At 35.6% G+C, this 16237-nt stretch overlaps 1 protein-coding gene across 1 annotated transcript; it reads right to left on the reverse strand.

Moving 5' to 3' along the window:
- Window positions 1-292: 292 nt before the first annotated feature.
- On the reverse strand, window positions 293-15187 carry LOC139982657 (uncharacterized). Its single transcript, XM_071995688.1, has 16 exons — window positions 14943-15187; window positions 13078-13282; window positions 12231-12358; window positions 11752-11946; window positions 10863-11114; window positions 10420-10617; window positions 7916-8319; window positions 7625-7730; window positions 7162-7323; window positions 6838-6981; window positions 6309-6425; window positions 5795-5950; window positions 5160-5366; window positions 4591-4836; window positions 2287-2475; window positions 293-1119 (listed from the first exon to the last, which is right to left on the reverse strand). The coding sequence occupies exons 1-16, from the start codon at window positions 15001-15003 to the stop codon at window positions 962-964; spliced, it is 2928 nt and encodes a 975-aa protein (XP_071851789.1). The 5' UTR covers window positions 15004-15187; the 3' UTR covers window positions 293-961.
- Between the last annotated feature and the right edge of the window lie 1050 nt (window positions 15188-16237).

The following is a 16237-nucleotide window of genomic DNA, read 5'->3' on the forward strand; positions in this document are numbered from 1 at the left end:
TGTTTTCCTTGTTTTGAATGTTGTGCGTGTGTTATAAAAAAGAAACAAAAGTCTACACAGGCATAAGTGTGATAAACATATCAGCTATTACGGCAACACTAAACATAATCTTATCATAAGTCTACCAGTATTAAGTTGATTTGAAGATGTGAAATTCTTGTAAGTGCGATGTTTGACAAAAGAGGTGTACAAATCGTAACCTGGATATGCTGATTAACCGTAAAATCAGCCAAAAAGCCATTAAAAGTAACCATCGTTACATGAGACAAAATGAGACACAAGCCGGGGAGTGTATAACTTTCCTTCCCTTTATTTAATTATGTTTACCCATTTTTAATTTACCGTCCATATTACACATGATGACTTTCTGTCTGCAACATAATTATGGTGTTGCATCAAGTTTCCGTTGTCAAACGAAAGACTAGTTATTTAATGGTGTGGCTATTAAATGTGACAAATACACTGTTGGACTCTAAAAATTCATGACTGGGAAAGATAGTACATCATGGAAGCCACTAGTCAATACGTGTTGAATAAACCTACTTGTCGATTATCCTCAGCATTTAAAACTTACATGTTATAACTACTAATTACTCAAATATCGGACAAAGATTGAGAAATATTAAACCTATCAGATTAAATATGTGAACTACATGACGATATGCAACTTGGTCAGGTTGAACTGGGAAAACTGTGATAGTCATACAATCACCACAAAATAAACAAAATCATATCAAGTAGTTCTAAAATTCTAATCATAATTCGGTGTACTAGCTTTAATTTCGACGATTTCGGTGAATGAAAGATCAACATCTGTATGATATAATCTATACCAATGTGACAACAAACACGTTTACCAGTCTAAACAAAACTAACTACGCGCATTGGAAATAGTCCGTTCTAGTGTAGTCAAAGAGAAAGCAAAGTCAATCCGTCATAGTTAGTACGCCTGTTCTGGGATTTACTGAATGCATTCGTCGAAAGAGGTAGCACCAATGTTAACGGTGGTACCTGATGGACACTTTAAACAAGACATCGCCTTCTTGTTTGGTTGATAAGATCCAATAGAACAAAAATGACAGTCACCGTTTTTCCAGTACGATCCTTTCTGGCATGGAACTATTAGAAAACAAAGAAAGTAACAACGGAGTAAACATGAAATAGATTTATTTCTATTGCAATCAATGAAATTCACATTGTGTTTTTACGAGAGCGCTGTTTTATATAGATGTTATTTAATGTGATCTGGACTCCTACAGATCTCTAGATCAAAGTAACACGAAACTATGATAGCGTTCATCATTATGCAGGCGAACACGCCGAGAGAACGAGTGAAGAGCGATGGGTAATTGTGGCAAGCTCACGCATGCGACTTTTCCTAAATGCAATTAAAGAAGCCTTAGTTTGACTTCAATCTTCGAAAAGATGTCTCAAAAGATTTCGTCCTTCATAATAACAAAACAATCCTATTTATACATATAGTGCATGATTTATTCATTGTACGACCATTTCATTGACGATTGTGTCATATCGAACATACTAAAGCTAATTGCAGCTTGTCAAGTTTTCACCGAATTAATCGATAATGTCATGTTGACTTTAAATATTAGCTGTTATGTGATGAAAATGAAACGATCACAGATATTTATACACTCATGGGTGTACAGGACACCGTAAAAGACAGCTAAAATGTACAGCAGTGTAGGCGGTAGTGCTTGTGTTTTATAATCCCTCCGTTTCTTGCTTGAGCAATGTATAACCTATATGTGACGACATAACTACGGAAGTCGTGAAAAAAGAAATCTCCTATCTGGCGTTCTTTTTACACCTGCAGACGTTTAGTAAATGGACAAAGAATGTTCTAGAATCTACTGTAGCCATCGTTTGAATGGTTGTAACCGGTTTAATATGTAGATTTGAATAAAGTCTGATGATTTGAATTATTTATTCGATAAAAGCATTGGTGACTCCACCTCTAAGATTTGTACAAGCATCTTGCATTTTGATGTATTTATAAATGCAGAAAACAGTATGAAAGACGAGCACACATTCCAAAAGTTTCTTATTTGGAATGAAAAGTCAACAAGTAGATACAAATAAAACAATTACAACTTTTGAATAACAGATTGCAACGTCGCAAAACATCTACTATATACTTCACTCTTTGGAAGATTGGAAGGTTTATCTTGTCAAAATAGATTACGGTAAATCCTATTAATCTCTAAAATTCTGATATAATCAGGCAAAAGCTAAAGAAAGAAGGGAAGAATGACGTGCAACACTAACCACATCGTAACTCCACTATGTCGTTGTAGGTACCGTCTGGGCAGATTGGTGTTATATCGGTATATATAGAGTCAGTATCCACATTATAAACTTGACCGGTAATGTTCAAGGAACCGTATCCGTTTGTGTCAGAAATAAGAAAATGCCATAGAACAGGGGCGTCGACAGTAGCATTTATGTCTCCTCTTGCTGTGAATAAAGAAATCAATACTTAATAGCGCATTTGTTACAAACTAAGTACAGCTTTCAACAAACATGGTGATATTCCTCCAGAGAATAGTTCATTTTGAGATAGCGAACATATTTCGATATTCGTGGATTGTCGAATGTGTTTGAGTTATATATAGCCAAGTCCTATTTGGAAGTATTATTCACCTTTAACAATATATTTTTGATAAATTGTTGTTGCTTGTTGCTTTTTTTTTTGTAACTGAAATCAATCGGCAGTAGCTTGACATAAAGTGATTCGATACATTAAACAATATTTTTAATATTTTAATTTATACTATGCTGTGACATGTATTGTAGAAGATTTTCCATGATTAAATCAAATATTAAGCAGAGCAGATCTTATCAGTGATATACGAACGGTTATGTTACAGATGCTTTGACGGGGCGGACGACAGGCGACGTTATTTCTTGTTAAAGAAGCATTCCAGACAAGTAGCATATTTCAACGCCGAATATCTTGCAAATCGTTTTAGCTTTACTTCACGTGCACTTTTATATCTTATTGCCATGGTCTTTGACATGTTAACACTGAAATTCTGACAAGTTATCTACGGAATGCCATGCGTATGAAAAAATCCAAAAGAAAATAAACATGTTCAAAACGATTAAAGTATGTCAACATTTATATAAACATGTCGAAACTATATTAAGCATGTCCAAAATGATAGAAGCATGTCCAAATGTTTGTAAACATTTCGAAAGTAGTATAAGTATATCAACAAATTATTTAAGCATGTCAAAATAATATGAGAGTGTCTAAAAATTATACGAGAAAGTCCAAAATAATAACAGTGTCGAAAAACTAATACAACATTTTAGAGCTCAGCTGCTAACTTCAACTTTGTAATTACCATTTGGGCGTAAGTTACAACACCAAAACGTTCACTACAAATTGAATTTAGCAGTTACAATCGACCCTCTTGTATTATATTTCGACCCTCGTTAAATATTTTGGTTATGCTTATGTATGTATATTAGATCCTCCTGCAAGCAGGAACTCGCGAAGAAGCCGCATTGGCTTATCAAAGCCGCAAGCTGACCGAAGTCAGTCTCTTACATTAATATTTAACGTCCATGATTATGAACTGTTAATTGTCAACAACTCTATAACTGGACGACATACATTAATCTGGGAGTGACTCGAACCGGGGACCTTATGATTGAAAGGCACCGGCGTTAACCACTGAGCTAACACTCCTCATAATCCTTAACATAATCTTTCGACAATCTAATATCATTTGGACATGCTCCTGTTATGTATTGATATACTTTTATTATTTTCAACATGTTTATACACCTTTGGACAAGCTTATATTATTGTGGACTTGCTTATACTGTTTTGGACATGGATGATTTGTATGGCATTCCGTCGTCATACTTTTAATTATTCTCGTTCACTTGTTACGAACCACGCATCTCTCATCGGGAACATAATAACGACGTTTTTTATAGGATAGATAATTCTCTTGTTGAAAGACAAACAAAGAAAAACAAACATATTCCGGGTGTAAAATTAAAACATCATAGTTCGATGCGTGACACACCAAGACGTGATAAGGGATGGCGTAAAACAATGTGTTAACTTTACTATTTAGGCATACACCAGATGTGGGTCAGCAATTTAAGCACATCATAAACTTCCAGGTGTAGTGAGATATGTAGCGCTGTAGCGCTGTAAGGTAAAACCAAAATTACCTCATAAAGTTCAACAAAATAAATTGCAAACTGACCATTCGTTCCACAAATTGTATTTTTGGCATTTTGAATTGTGTTTAAAAAAGAGGGGGTATCGTGTACTTCCCCTCATATGGGCACATTGTAAATATGAAGGAGCCATTTTCAAAAGCGGTTTTACGTGCTACATGTTTTAAATTGCTCTCCTGCTTGATTATCTCCATTGGAATAGGGAGGTAAAGATAAGTTAGCAAGTATTTGGGAAGGAATACGAAGTAATCAAAAGGATTCAGACAGTTAAAAAACTATTCTTCGCAAGATATATGACTAAACAACTTGACAACAAAGATCTATGAAACAATCATAATCATTGCAACGTTAACATTAGAAACATATTACCGCCTCTTGCGTCGTAGGGTGCTGTCACTGTTACGACCTTTCTAACGCCTGTCATCGGTGTACGTTTCTTTCCTTTCCCAGGACAACCCTCTACGGTGACCGTTTTGGCATCACATACACCAGGGCAGATATCGTTCGCCCACTCATTTATCTGTGTCTTCACTTCATTTTGGTTGGCCTTGGTGCAGGAAAGTCCTGGGTATGTGCTATGATACGTCAGGGTGACGTTGTCCGGTATTTCTGGTTCTACGACAAACAGACAATGACACGTTCGCTCACTTTACATTGTGCATGTGAAGATCAACTACACTCAGAGTTTGTTACAATGGATTCGGTATAAGAATAATGGTTATGTGATACTGACCTGCGTTCCTTGGTACCATGGGAATATGGTATTTCATGGGATTACATTACTATATCAGAGCAATAGATTAGCACCTGTTCTTGGAGAAAATGAAGAGGTTATAGTGGAAGTTATCAGAATTAACCAGAAAACGTCAAGAAGGCTGTAAGAGTTTCGATGACAAAGACAGGCAGGTGAAAGATGGTTAAACATATTGCAAACTTACCTACACAACTGGGTAAAATTCTGTTTCGGTTTATAGGTGATTCATAGTTCCAATAACAGAAGGTACTTGTACCACAAGTGTACGTGGAAAGGGTTGCAACACTCGGCAGGTTGTTCTCATTACAATGATGGGTACAATTAAAAAGATGGTCATCATTATCATCGCACTCTAAGAAGCCTTGTTCGACAGTTGGTATCGGGAGGCAGGCAGGCTGCATGAAAAAGAGTAATCAAATCGATTACAACAAGAAATACTATATCACTGAAGGCAATCCTTCCTGTGGTTCTGATACTTAAATCAGGTAATTAAGTAATTAACTAAGTGACGTACAGAGCCAGTTCTATCATGCCACGTGACCCGTTTTTGAAGTCAGCATATTTACTTTAATTATATTATGCAAATGAGAAACACTATTATGTGTTAATATGTCCCCGGACCCCTTTTCAACTCCGGGACCTGCATACATACTGTTTAAAGATGGTATATGGCTGAATAACTGAATAAACCTCGAAGTCTGTCAACGAATTAACAATCAAAGGACAATAAGGTAGTGTCCATGAAAGATCAATTGTTGTTACTAAAGTACCTTTGTTTTATACAAAAGCTATACAAATTCAAACAACAGAAATATTAACCATGGCATGCTTCCACCTCAACTTGGGGTCCTTCACAATTACGTCCACCTCCAGAGGGCCGTGGGTTGCTACAGGTGCGTGATCTGCTCCTCTGACCCCATCCACATGTCTCACTGCAGGCGCTCCAATTGGACCACTCACTCCAGTGGCCATTGACTGAAAGATAATACAAGCGGTTACAAATATGATAATTATAACATATTGCAAGTTTATTCGGCTAAATGTTAAAAATGTTTCTGGAAAATTAAATATGGACCTATAGTACTACCACCCCCGACCAACCCTACCCTCTATACCAACCACCACCTCAACTTGGGTTAAGCTTGAAGTGCACACCACGTTGTTATAGATAAAGTTTATGAAAAGGTGAGATTATTAAACCCCTACTCTCCAAGAGAAATCAGGCGGGTCTTAAACGCTAGACCACTTTGTTTTTGAATCTGTTGCATTTCGAACCTATTACAACATAAATTATGATGACTTAAAAGATTGGTCTTTGTAGATATATTCTTACCAATGAGTGTTTCGCAACGGGCGCCTGTGGCCGTTGATGGACATTTACACGTTAAGAAAGGCTCCTGACATGTACCTCCATTTTCGCAGTAACCATCTGTACATCCATCGAATAAGCCTATCGAATGTAAAATACCTACGTAAGCGAGAACTACATAATGTTATCGTTTTATAGGTTACAACATTACACACTAATATGTATATATAAATTTATACACATCATGTCTGATTAAAATAATCCGACGCGGATTAAAATAATCCGAATTTCTAAAATTTCTGCTCAATTCAGCAGAAATCAGTAAGTCGCTTTGACTTTACAACCATGCCGACAATCTTCTCTATAAAATAGTTCCAATTCCTGCTACTCCTTGTCACTTTCGGTGATCATGCACGGAAGAAGATATATATATATATATATATATATATATATATATATATATATATATATATATATATATATATATATATATATATATTAGAGAAAACCACTGAAATAAGACATGATTCATAATTCATAAATCAATACTCACACTTTTCAGAGGTCTGGGATTTCATTGTACCCTCGCCACAAGGCAGGCAGCTCTGCTGTCCCATCTGAGGTTGGACAGACGTCTCATTACACCTTGAACAAGGTTGAAATCCTGTAGGAGATGACGTACCTACTGGACACAAGTCTGGTAAAAAGATAGATCAATGATTTTAAGAAGTTAGTAGATCTTTCCTGATATGTTTCTTTTAGGCATGTATGGACGAATAAAGGCGTCTAAAAACGTAAGTGTTTTGTCTTTAGAGTGTCAGGACTTTATATATGTAAACTTGTTACCTTACGACGATTGTCAAATAGCTTCACCTACCAATGCACTCCGTAATGTTTACAGAACCTTCCATGATTGTCGACATGCCCTCATCGCATTTATTGCAGGTGGTCTGTTTAGTCTTATTTTGATATTGACCAACTGGGCAAGGTATGCAAACACTCTCTGTTTCATCATTAAACGTTCCCTCTGGGCAAGCAACTAAAACCAAGAGACACAAGAGCAAAGCTTCATTAAGAGTGAAATACGTCAACAATTTATATTACATGCCTTCCAGAAAATTAGAAAATCGTCACAGAATTGCCCCCCCCCCAACCAAAAAAAATATATATATATATATATATATATATATATATATATATATATCCTCCCAAATATATAATTCTTACTTATTTCACTGCTTCAAGATGTCATATATTTGAACTTTAAGAAGCCTCTTTACAATGTTTTAGATAAAACTTGACAATTTACTAAAACTTGCACGTACAAATATCATACCTACCACAATTTAGTTTTGCTCTATTACTGGCAAACCCTGACTGGCAAACTGGATTAACTTCGTGGTTTATGACGGGTACATCGTGCAGCGTAAGCTGAAGTCCTGGTACCTGATAGCATTGTAAAACATTGACCTATAGCTTTAAAAATTGCATTTGTAAAATGTACAAACATTGACATTTGATGAAAAAGGGGATGGGTTTAAATACACATAAGGTGGTTATTGCTGTTTGCTTTGTTATTTTGTCTGGTAACAACATGGCAAGAATTTTACTACATACAATATATACCATACCTCCGGGACGATGTGCCCATCTGTGGCTTGGTCAGCTATTTCCTTCGATACGTTCGATAACAACCCTTTCATATCGAATAATTCGCCGATATCTTTTTCATGCGAATGACTTGCTGGTACATCCATCGAAAGATAAAATTTGATATCAAGCACATATTCATCCGTGGAAGGAGCCGAGTCTCGTTTTCGTCGTCGAGATTCGATTCGACACTCAACCGTCACATCTTCTACTCCACAAGAACCACAATTTTTCCACACGTCTTGGAGATTCCGATTTGTAGTTTCCTGGTTAATTTGCTGTACGAAGTTAGTAGCAATAGCTTGCTTCGTCTGATCATCCTCACAATTACCAGAATAATATTGAAGCTCATTGAATATCCTCATCCTACCGGCACGAGATGTTTCTACATGACAAAATAATTAAAACACAATTCGGCAAAATCAGCTGAAATTGATGTAAATAGCTGACGATGCAGAGTTTAGTAAGAAAATTTAGTCAAGTTCAAAGTAAACGATCTTAAGGGAAAATGGAGGAAATGAGTAACATAGATAAATATATACTGCTAATTGAGGGGTATTGGAACAAGGTGTCAAATGTGTAGGATAGCCATGTTTCTTCCATGGTGCTTGTTAGGGTATCATAAAGGTGTTCAAATAGTGGCATCGAGAGAAAAAATCCCGAGAATTACAAAGTGTGTGCGTAGGTGGACGGAAAGGGGAAGGGGTGGGGGTTAGGGGTGATTCAGTTATTGAATGAATACACTTTATCCTAGCTTCCCCTTTAAAATGCATTAATTTTCTTCTACATACTTGTATCATCACATAATGTTTGACTTAATGTTACACTGGGGTATGGATGAATCGATGTAGCCGGTTGAAGATATAGTGTTGTCTCGGTTTAAATGAAGCATTATATTTATACTTCGTCGATTGTCCGTTGGAAATACGAAATGTTTGAGTGGATTTAACTAAAATTTGTAAGCATTTAAGCTGAGACTAGTTAAGCTTTGCTGCATAAGTTTTTACAATTGTTTTTTCATTGCTTTATTTCTAATAGCGTATAGATTGTAGAATTTTGTTGTGGTTAAATCGATACCACGAGTGGACCCCGCCATTTGTTTGGTTCATATGGATCTAAAGCAAACAACGCCTGCCATTTTCATTTTGGATGGACTACCTCAAATGGTGCCAACCCTTCCGCAAACAGTAGATTCTTCCTGTAAGCTACCTACAGTTATGGATACGAGCGTCCAGGAAGATTACTTAGCCTCAATTGATCTTTTGTAACACATAGACTAAACGAATAGAGATACAGAAATGGAAATTAACAATATAATCATCTTACCAAAGTTGTTTGCAGGGCGTTAGGCTATTGCATGTATAATATCATCATTTTTCACTTTAGGAAGAGCATTTGCGAAACACCTTTTAGAAAATTGTCAATGTGATATGTTTCCCCAACATGTAGCACTAATACAACCGCCCCCCCCCCCCCTGATGTTAGGCAACGTATACTCATCTATGCTTAAGGTATGGTTTCTTTATTGTGACCTATTTTCACTGGCTAAACTCCGGGTTCTTCCCTAGAGTGGAAAGACTGTGATGTTATGACGGAAAATGTTCTTTATGAGGTTTAGCGTCCTATTTTAATATTCTGTTGATTTATCCTTGAAAACTGATACATTTGGATTGTTTACCTGCCGCTGTCAAATTTAGTGTATTTAGAATTTTAACGAAATGCAACTTTTACTTTTACAATACCAGTTTAATCTGCAAGTAATTCAGTTCAATATTTTATATATATATATATATATATATATATATATATATATATATATATATATATATATATATATATATATATATATATATATTTCCATCATGACATCATTGCATTTGCCTTATCCAGATTCATTCACAGAAGATTCCTAAAGTTAATCAAATGGAATATCTTCGCCATAATAAAATGCTATGAGGCTCCAGCTTGATAAAAAAAAAATGTAGAATATTTCCACCATTTTAATAAACAGTCATATTCAGTCACCGGAACTTCCCTTGAGCATTATAAAATATACGTTTACATGGCATCGCCAATTGACTGTAAGTGGACCTCGCATCGATGGAATGTCTTTACTAAATTTCATTTTAAGAAGTGAAAGTTTAAAAAGAATATCCGACAGACAGAATGGCGGATCACATATTGATTCCGGCTAGAAAATCATAGCTATCAGTGATGAAATAGAGGTTTCTACTATCACAACGGTTGCATTAACAGTTTGAGCCTTAACATATGGCACTACTTATATATGTAATTAATGATAAATAGCAAACAGAAATCAGTGCAAAATAGGCACCTATCATATATCAGTTTCAAAGGCATTGCGAGCCAAATAATTATCTTGCATATAACAACTGTTGTCAGGCATTAATAAATCGGGGTTTCTTAATTAAAGCTGAAACAAATTCGAAAGGAAACATTTTTTTTTTTAATTGTTATTTCTTACCTGAGCAATCATAGACTGTGCTCGGCTGCCAATCTGTCCCAAAGGAACAATGAAATTCTCCAGTGTAACTCATTGCCATTGCAACTCTGGGAACTTCCCATCCTTCTTGACATTGTTGGAAAGCTATTTCTGCAAATGACGACTTATGAAGCGCAAAACTTCCATGAAGAGGAGGTTGGAGTATTGGACAAGCGGCATCTGAATGTATGCACAAAAAAATAGTAACTCGGTTATCTTAAAGTTGTAATATGTATAAATAAATTTGTTCTGTCTTAACATTTCATTCATTTTTATAAATGCCAGACAACATATTTGTGAAATTAAATATTTAAATTTCTCTTTAATCTTTGTTCATTTTCATGAACTATGGAACAGAAGATGAAAATCGGCAAGAAATACATTGTAGTTTGTTTAACAACTCGTTCTCATGAAGAATAGCTTACGTTGTACAGTGACGTTGAATTTACAGATTTCGTACTCGAAGCTTGTTGTTATATCCGGTTCACACACTATGGGGTAAACTGTTATACCGTACATTTGGCCAGATTCATGAGTACAACGAACCGGCACTTCCTCATTAGTGGTTCTGTCTTGGTATGTAGGATTCGTCCATTCCACAACTGCAGTTGGGCCTTCTGCATCTACCACAAAATCATCAGGACAGGTCCCTTCTACTAATATAGGTTGGTTTAAATCTTGAATTTGCAAAGAAATGAAATAGGAAAGCGACGTCAACGGGTAACTCATATAAAGGCATTCTCCATATAGAATTACAACCACAAAAGAACACTGGAAAGTGCTGTTAGATTAACGTTTACTTTTCACTCTTATGGATTGATACCATTGTAAAATAACATTTTTACTTCACTTGAATATAAAACAAGTGTATATTCGGTCTACAATCGACTTACAGTCTGACTTACACACAGTTTCTCGATGTATATATATATATATATATATATATATATATATATATATATATATATATATATATATATATATATATATATATATATATATATATATATATATATATATATGCGGTAGATACCGCCAAAATTGTGTTCTGTTCAGTTTCCTTATGGCGATGGCAACACATCAAAATCAGCCTAATTGTAATAGATTTGTAATTCAAGTTACCACACTAGTTGAGAACGTACATGTACTACACAAAACATAAACCTGGAGTAAACATGATAGCTATATACAACTGAAATGTTTCCATACTGTTTTAATGAAGAAATTTTCATTTAAAGACAATCACGTGGTGATTACATACTGCGCTCATCTAACAGTTAGCCAAACACAAACAATACCAAAAACGGGGCTTACGTTGACATGTTGGTTTGTCGTTGGTCCATTCTACTGCAGGATCAGCCATCCCACTTTCTTCACAAACTGACACCGTTGGACCCTCTAGAATGAATCCATCATCGCATTGGAAGGTACACACAGAACCAAATGCGTTACCATTAGTACACTCAACAACACCGCTATCTATTTCACCGATCTCGCTGCACTCGATAACTGTATAAAATATAATAGTAATGTGTAATTATTTAAAGATAGACATAATGCACTTCAAACAACACAGAGTCTTCCAATGAAGGTAACGGCTCAACCACGCCCTCTAGTTGCTGCATATTTATAGGGGTGGGAGAGGTACATAGAGGGATATCCTAGGTTTTGAATGTCAATAAATGTTTTTTTACGGCACGTCCTAAACTGCTTTCTAAAATACGACACCAAAGGAGCAGGGGGTGGGGGACAGGTGTCACTAATACAGTGGTTAGGACTATAGATTTACTTACTTGAACACTGGACGTTGAAACAACATGTGGCTGATCTTCCACCTCTACCTTCGGCGTAGTAACATACCTTTGTAGGTTCACCGTTGCAGTCGAATTCTGACCCACTTTCTGGACCTGTTCGTACAACACTAGACGAAATAAAACAAACTATTAATCGAATTCAGCGCAAAGTGGCTGTACTTAGTTCAGGCATCTGTAAGTAGAACTGTCATAGTGAAAGTATTATACGTACAGCTTTGTCTTAAACGCAATCAGTGTTAGATGGACGTGTCTCGCTCCACACTTGCTGAAAGTTTTGAATTATAGATATTGTTTTACAATCTTTCAAATCCATATCAATCCAATACACACAATTGTCAATGAAAAGAAGTAGGCCTACCAGCGCGTACATGTGTTCATATCACTTTTTACAGATATGTGTGTTATCGCCAGACTGAAATATTTAGGTCCCGTTAGTATCAGAAGTACAGTGCAGTAAAGATAGTATCAGAGGTTCAGTAATAAATATGGTCCACGTGTTAATGGAAGGTAACTCATAATGAACTGAAATATTCGTATCAAACGAATTACACAACAATGGTACAATACTATAACTTTAAGTGATATTATATACATAGATACTAAAATATTTTAGTCTACTGCGGCATAAGTTGACACATAGTATTGTTAAAATGCACTTACAATTTTCTAGACCAAAATCTAAATCTTGTTGGATTTTGATTTTAGCAGCTTTGGTTAAAGGAGCACGGACCGTCCCCGTTGATAAGAACTATATGTAATACAATAAATAATATGACTCAAACTAATATATAATATATTATTACAGCAATATTTTTCTGGTACGAACTTGTAAGGTGGTGAACCATTAGTTATTTGAGGAGCGTTCCACGCTATCTTCCTTGTTGTTTCTCCTCGATTACTAGTTAAGTCCTGTGATGGTGGACACGCGCTAATTGTCGTTGGCCGAACGGGGGGAGGTGGAGGAGGCCGAGGAGGAGGGCGATATGGTGGAGGTGGTGGTGGTGGTCTTGGGGAAGGCCAAGATACACATGCTAAAAAAAGAATGAAAAAAAATAGTACGCAGTTACAATATGCAGAAAAATTAGGCGCGGTTACCTCTTGGGCAAGCAGATGTCTGAAACAAACACTGTCCATTATTGTTTCTTCTTTTATTTCTTTGAAAATCATTTAGGCATAAATTTTACAATTCACTATTTTTTTAGTTTATAGCCTACACTTGTTCACTGTCGGAATGGTCCAAATCTGATCACAATAGACGACAGGGGGAATTGTTAGCACAAGTAAATTGATGATTACAACCGACACTACACTTGCATCTTCATTGTTGACTTTGAAACTTCATATATGCTGTATTTTTCACGATGCTTTTTTATTGCAATTGCTGAATGATGTAAGGATCCATTTAGCTTGATAACCAAGCCCTTCTGCACATACAGTTGTAACGCATAAGGAGACCGTTAGGATTCGTATACTTTGATTTTGGACAGATATACACAAAATAAAATATACATTGGTGAAAGGAGTAACTCGAATTCAATAGTAAAGATGCTCATCATGTTCTTGTGGCGATTTTGAACACGACTATGGTAGACGAATCATTGAACACCCTCGTGTGGTCACCTCCTTGAAATGAAAGCCCAACCATACGTGTTTGTATGGTGACAACCGATTCACGCAGAGATTACAGTAACTACTGCAAATATTTAATTCTTGTATCATAGTAAATACAGGAATGTGCTGAAAAATCTGATAAATCGATAGCAAGTGCTTATAGGTTAAATCCTAACAACTGGATTAGCTGGAATTACACATATCCTCAGTGCTTACTGTAATCATAAAAGCTCATGCTACCGATTTATAGCACGATCCAGTTTCACTTTGGTACAAAACTTTAAGACTTCCAATGGAAACTGTGTTCTCTGCCACCCAAGGGGAAAAGGTGTGAGCTTGTATTTGTTCTTAACGTGTAGCATATTATGCACTTATATGCCAGGGTGTTATAACACACTAACACGTGTTATAATTAGGAAGCATGCGAAAGCTAGATATGTTAAAGAAACAATACAGTAAATCGTAGTGGTATTTTACTTTTTTTATTTTATTTTTATTTAGTATATATATATTTTTGTTTTTTGGATATTTTTTTATTTTTTTAACACAGGCCGCAATAAATTGTGCCTCTAGCATAACACGTGTTATCATGTTATAACACAGATGCATATAAATGCGCAATATATTCAAGTCGAAAACGCTATTATAAGCAAATGTACAATTCGGTTCGGGTGTCTCTGCGTTATAACAGTTATACATACAGTGGGTTCGAAACAGCTTGGAAACCGTACCTTATCCCACCTTACACTAACCAACAGACAAAAAAAAAAAAAAAAAGGAGATGATGAGGTCAATTTGCTTACATTCTAGAGGAAGATAACTATAAACAAACAGCTAGTAATTTTTACGACAGCTTAGTCGACTATTATAGGTAACACAAACCATACGTAGTCTCAAACCGCATACGAGTATGACCGTGTTATCGAGATTATAAGTTAAGCGAATACGTAATGGATTATTTTTTTGATCATTTTTATTAATATAAATATCACATTTACCCTGCACTCGAAAAGATGTTAGCATTTACGGTAACACCTAAAATACAATTCTTTAATGAAGTTCGAGAAAACAAGCACTTACCTTCTGCAACTAAAAAGTTACAAGCTAGAAACACGAAAAGAGTCTTGGCAGTTCGGTACATGTTGATTTGGAACAGCTAACATGTAGAATAATTGATTTGAAGGATGCGTTTGGTTGAAATACTTGTCGCGATCTTATTGTTCTGGTAACTTGATAGAGTTGTTTGCTGAAAAACTCGGTCGAGGTAATTTTCCTATACATGTAATTGTTACATGGCCGCACCTCTTTCAACTTTAAAATTACAGACCTACTGATTGAGGACGCCCTCAGGTAACGTACTTGATTACGTCAGACAACCTCAAAGGCAACGAATGAAAGTCTACAAGAAGATGAGCAGTTCCCCTTTCATACTCGGTCAAATTGGTTAAATGTTCATATTAAGTTGGTTGAAATAATAGGAACTAGTACAAGCTATGAAATATATGAAAAACTACCACCATATGGTAGTATTAATGCACACTGGCAGTTGACGTTTGTGATAAAGATTACAAGTGATTATGTAATCGGGGTTTCTTTTATTAGTTTGGCATCTTTTAAGGTATTTGGATTGTTCAATGATGATAGGGGCAGAACTGAAACCGAAGTTATATTTATGGGAATATATGACCTACAAACTTGTCCATCAGGATCTTGCTTAGTTTAACTTCTCAGATGTAACAATTTTTCTTGTTGGTACTTAAAATAATGACTCAATGCTCCATTTGACTCTCTAAACATATTAGATCGTCATTTCAATGTAGTTATCATCACAGTTAGTTACACTGTAGTCATCTTAAATATCCTATGAATATATTTCAATCATACTGAACATAAACTGTCTTGCTTAATACAAGACTACATCTTTTGGTAATGAAGAATGATATCATAGTTGTTGTTAAGGTGGGCACATTTCTTGCAGAAGTGATTTCTCTTTTGTTATTGATGTTGACTGACAGAATGGTACATAACAGCTAACGGTTTTTGCTATGCCGAACAACCTGTTACATGTTATTCGGTGAAGATATTAAATAACTGTTAATAATCTGCAAAGGAAGCAATTATCAAGGAATTCATTGCATTCAAACAATTTTTTTCATTTCGTTTGGATTAGACCTAATCCATATACAAAATTTTATAGGTCATTTTCAAAATCATCAAATTATGAACACAAAAGTTCACAATAACTTGGCTTAAAATAATACGACGTGGAAGTTGTTTATACAATGTTTTTGCACCATACTAAATGAAAATCAGTTTCGTAGAATTTCGTCTCATTTACCTATTTCATACTTGAAAGAATACACCATTAATTATAT

This window comes from Apostichopus japonicus, chromosome 16 (assembly GCF_037975245.1).
Source record: "Apostichopus japonicus isolate 1M-3 chromosome 16, ASM3797524v1, whole genome shotgun sequence".
In the NCBI taxonomy this organism is placed as follows: Eukaryota; Metazoa; Echinodermata; class Holothuroidea; order Aspidochirotida; family Stichopodidae; genus Apostichopus; species Apostichopus japonicus.

Coding starts and splice junctions, on each gene's coding strand:
- LOC139982657 (XM_071995688.1), bottom strand. CDS start 15,003: ATGTACCGAACTGCCAAGACTCTTTTCGTGTTTCTAGCTTGTAACTTT. Junction 12,359..13,077: donor AATGGTTCACCACCTTACAA/GTTCGTACCAGA, acceptor TATTTCGTCTAG/TGTTGTACGAACAGGTCCAG. Junction 11,115..11,751: donor CGACAAACCAACATGTCAAC/GTAAGCCCCGTT, acceptor TGCAAATTCAAG/ATTTAAACCAACCTATATTA.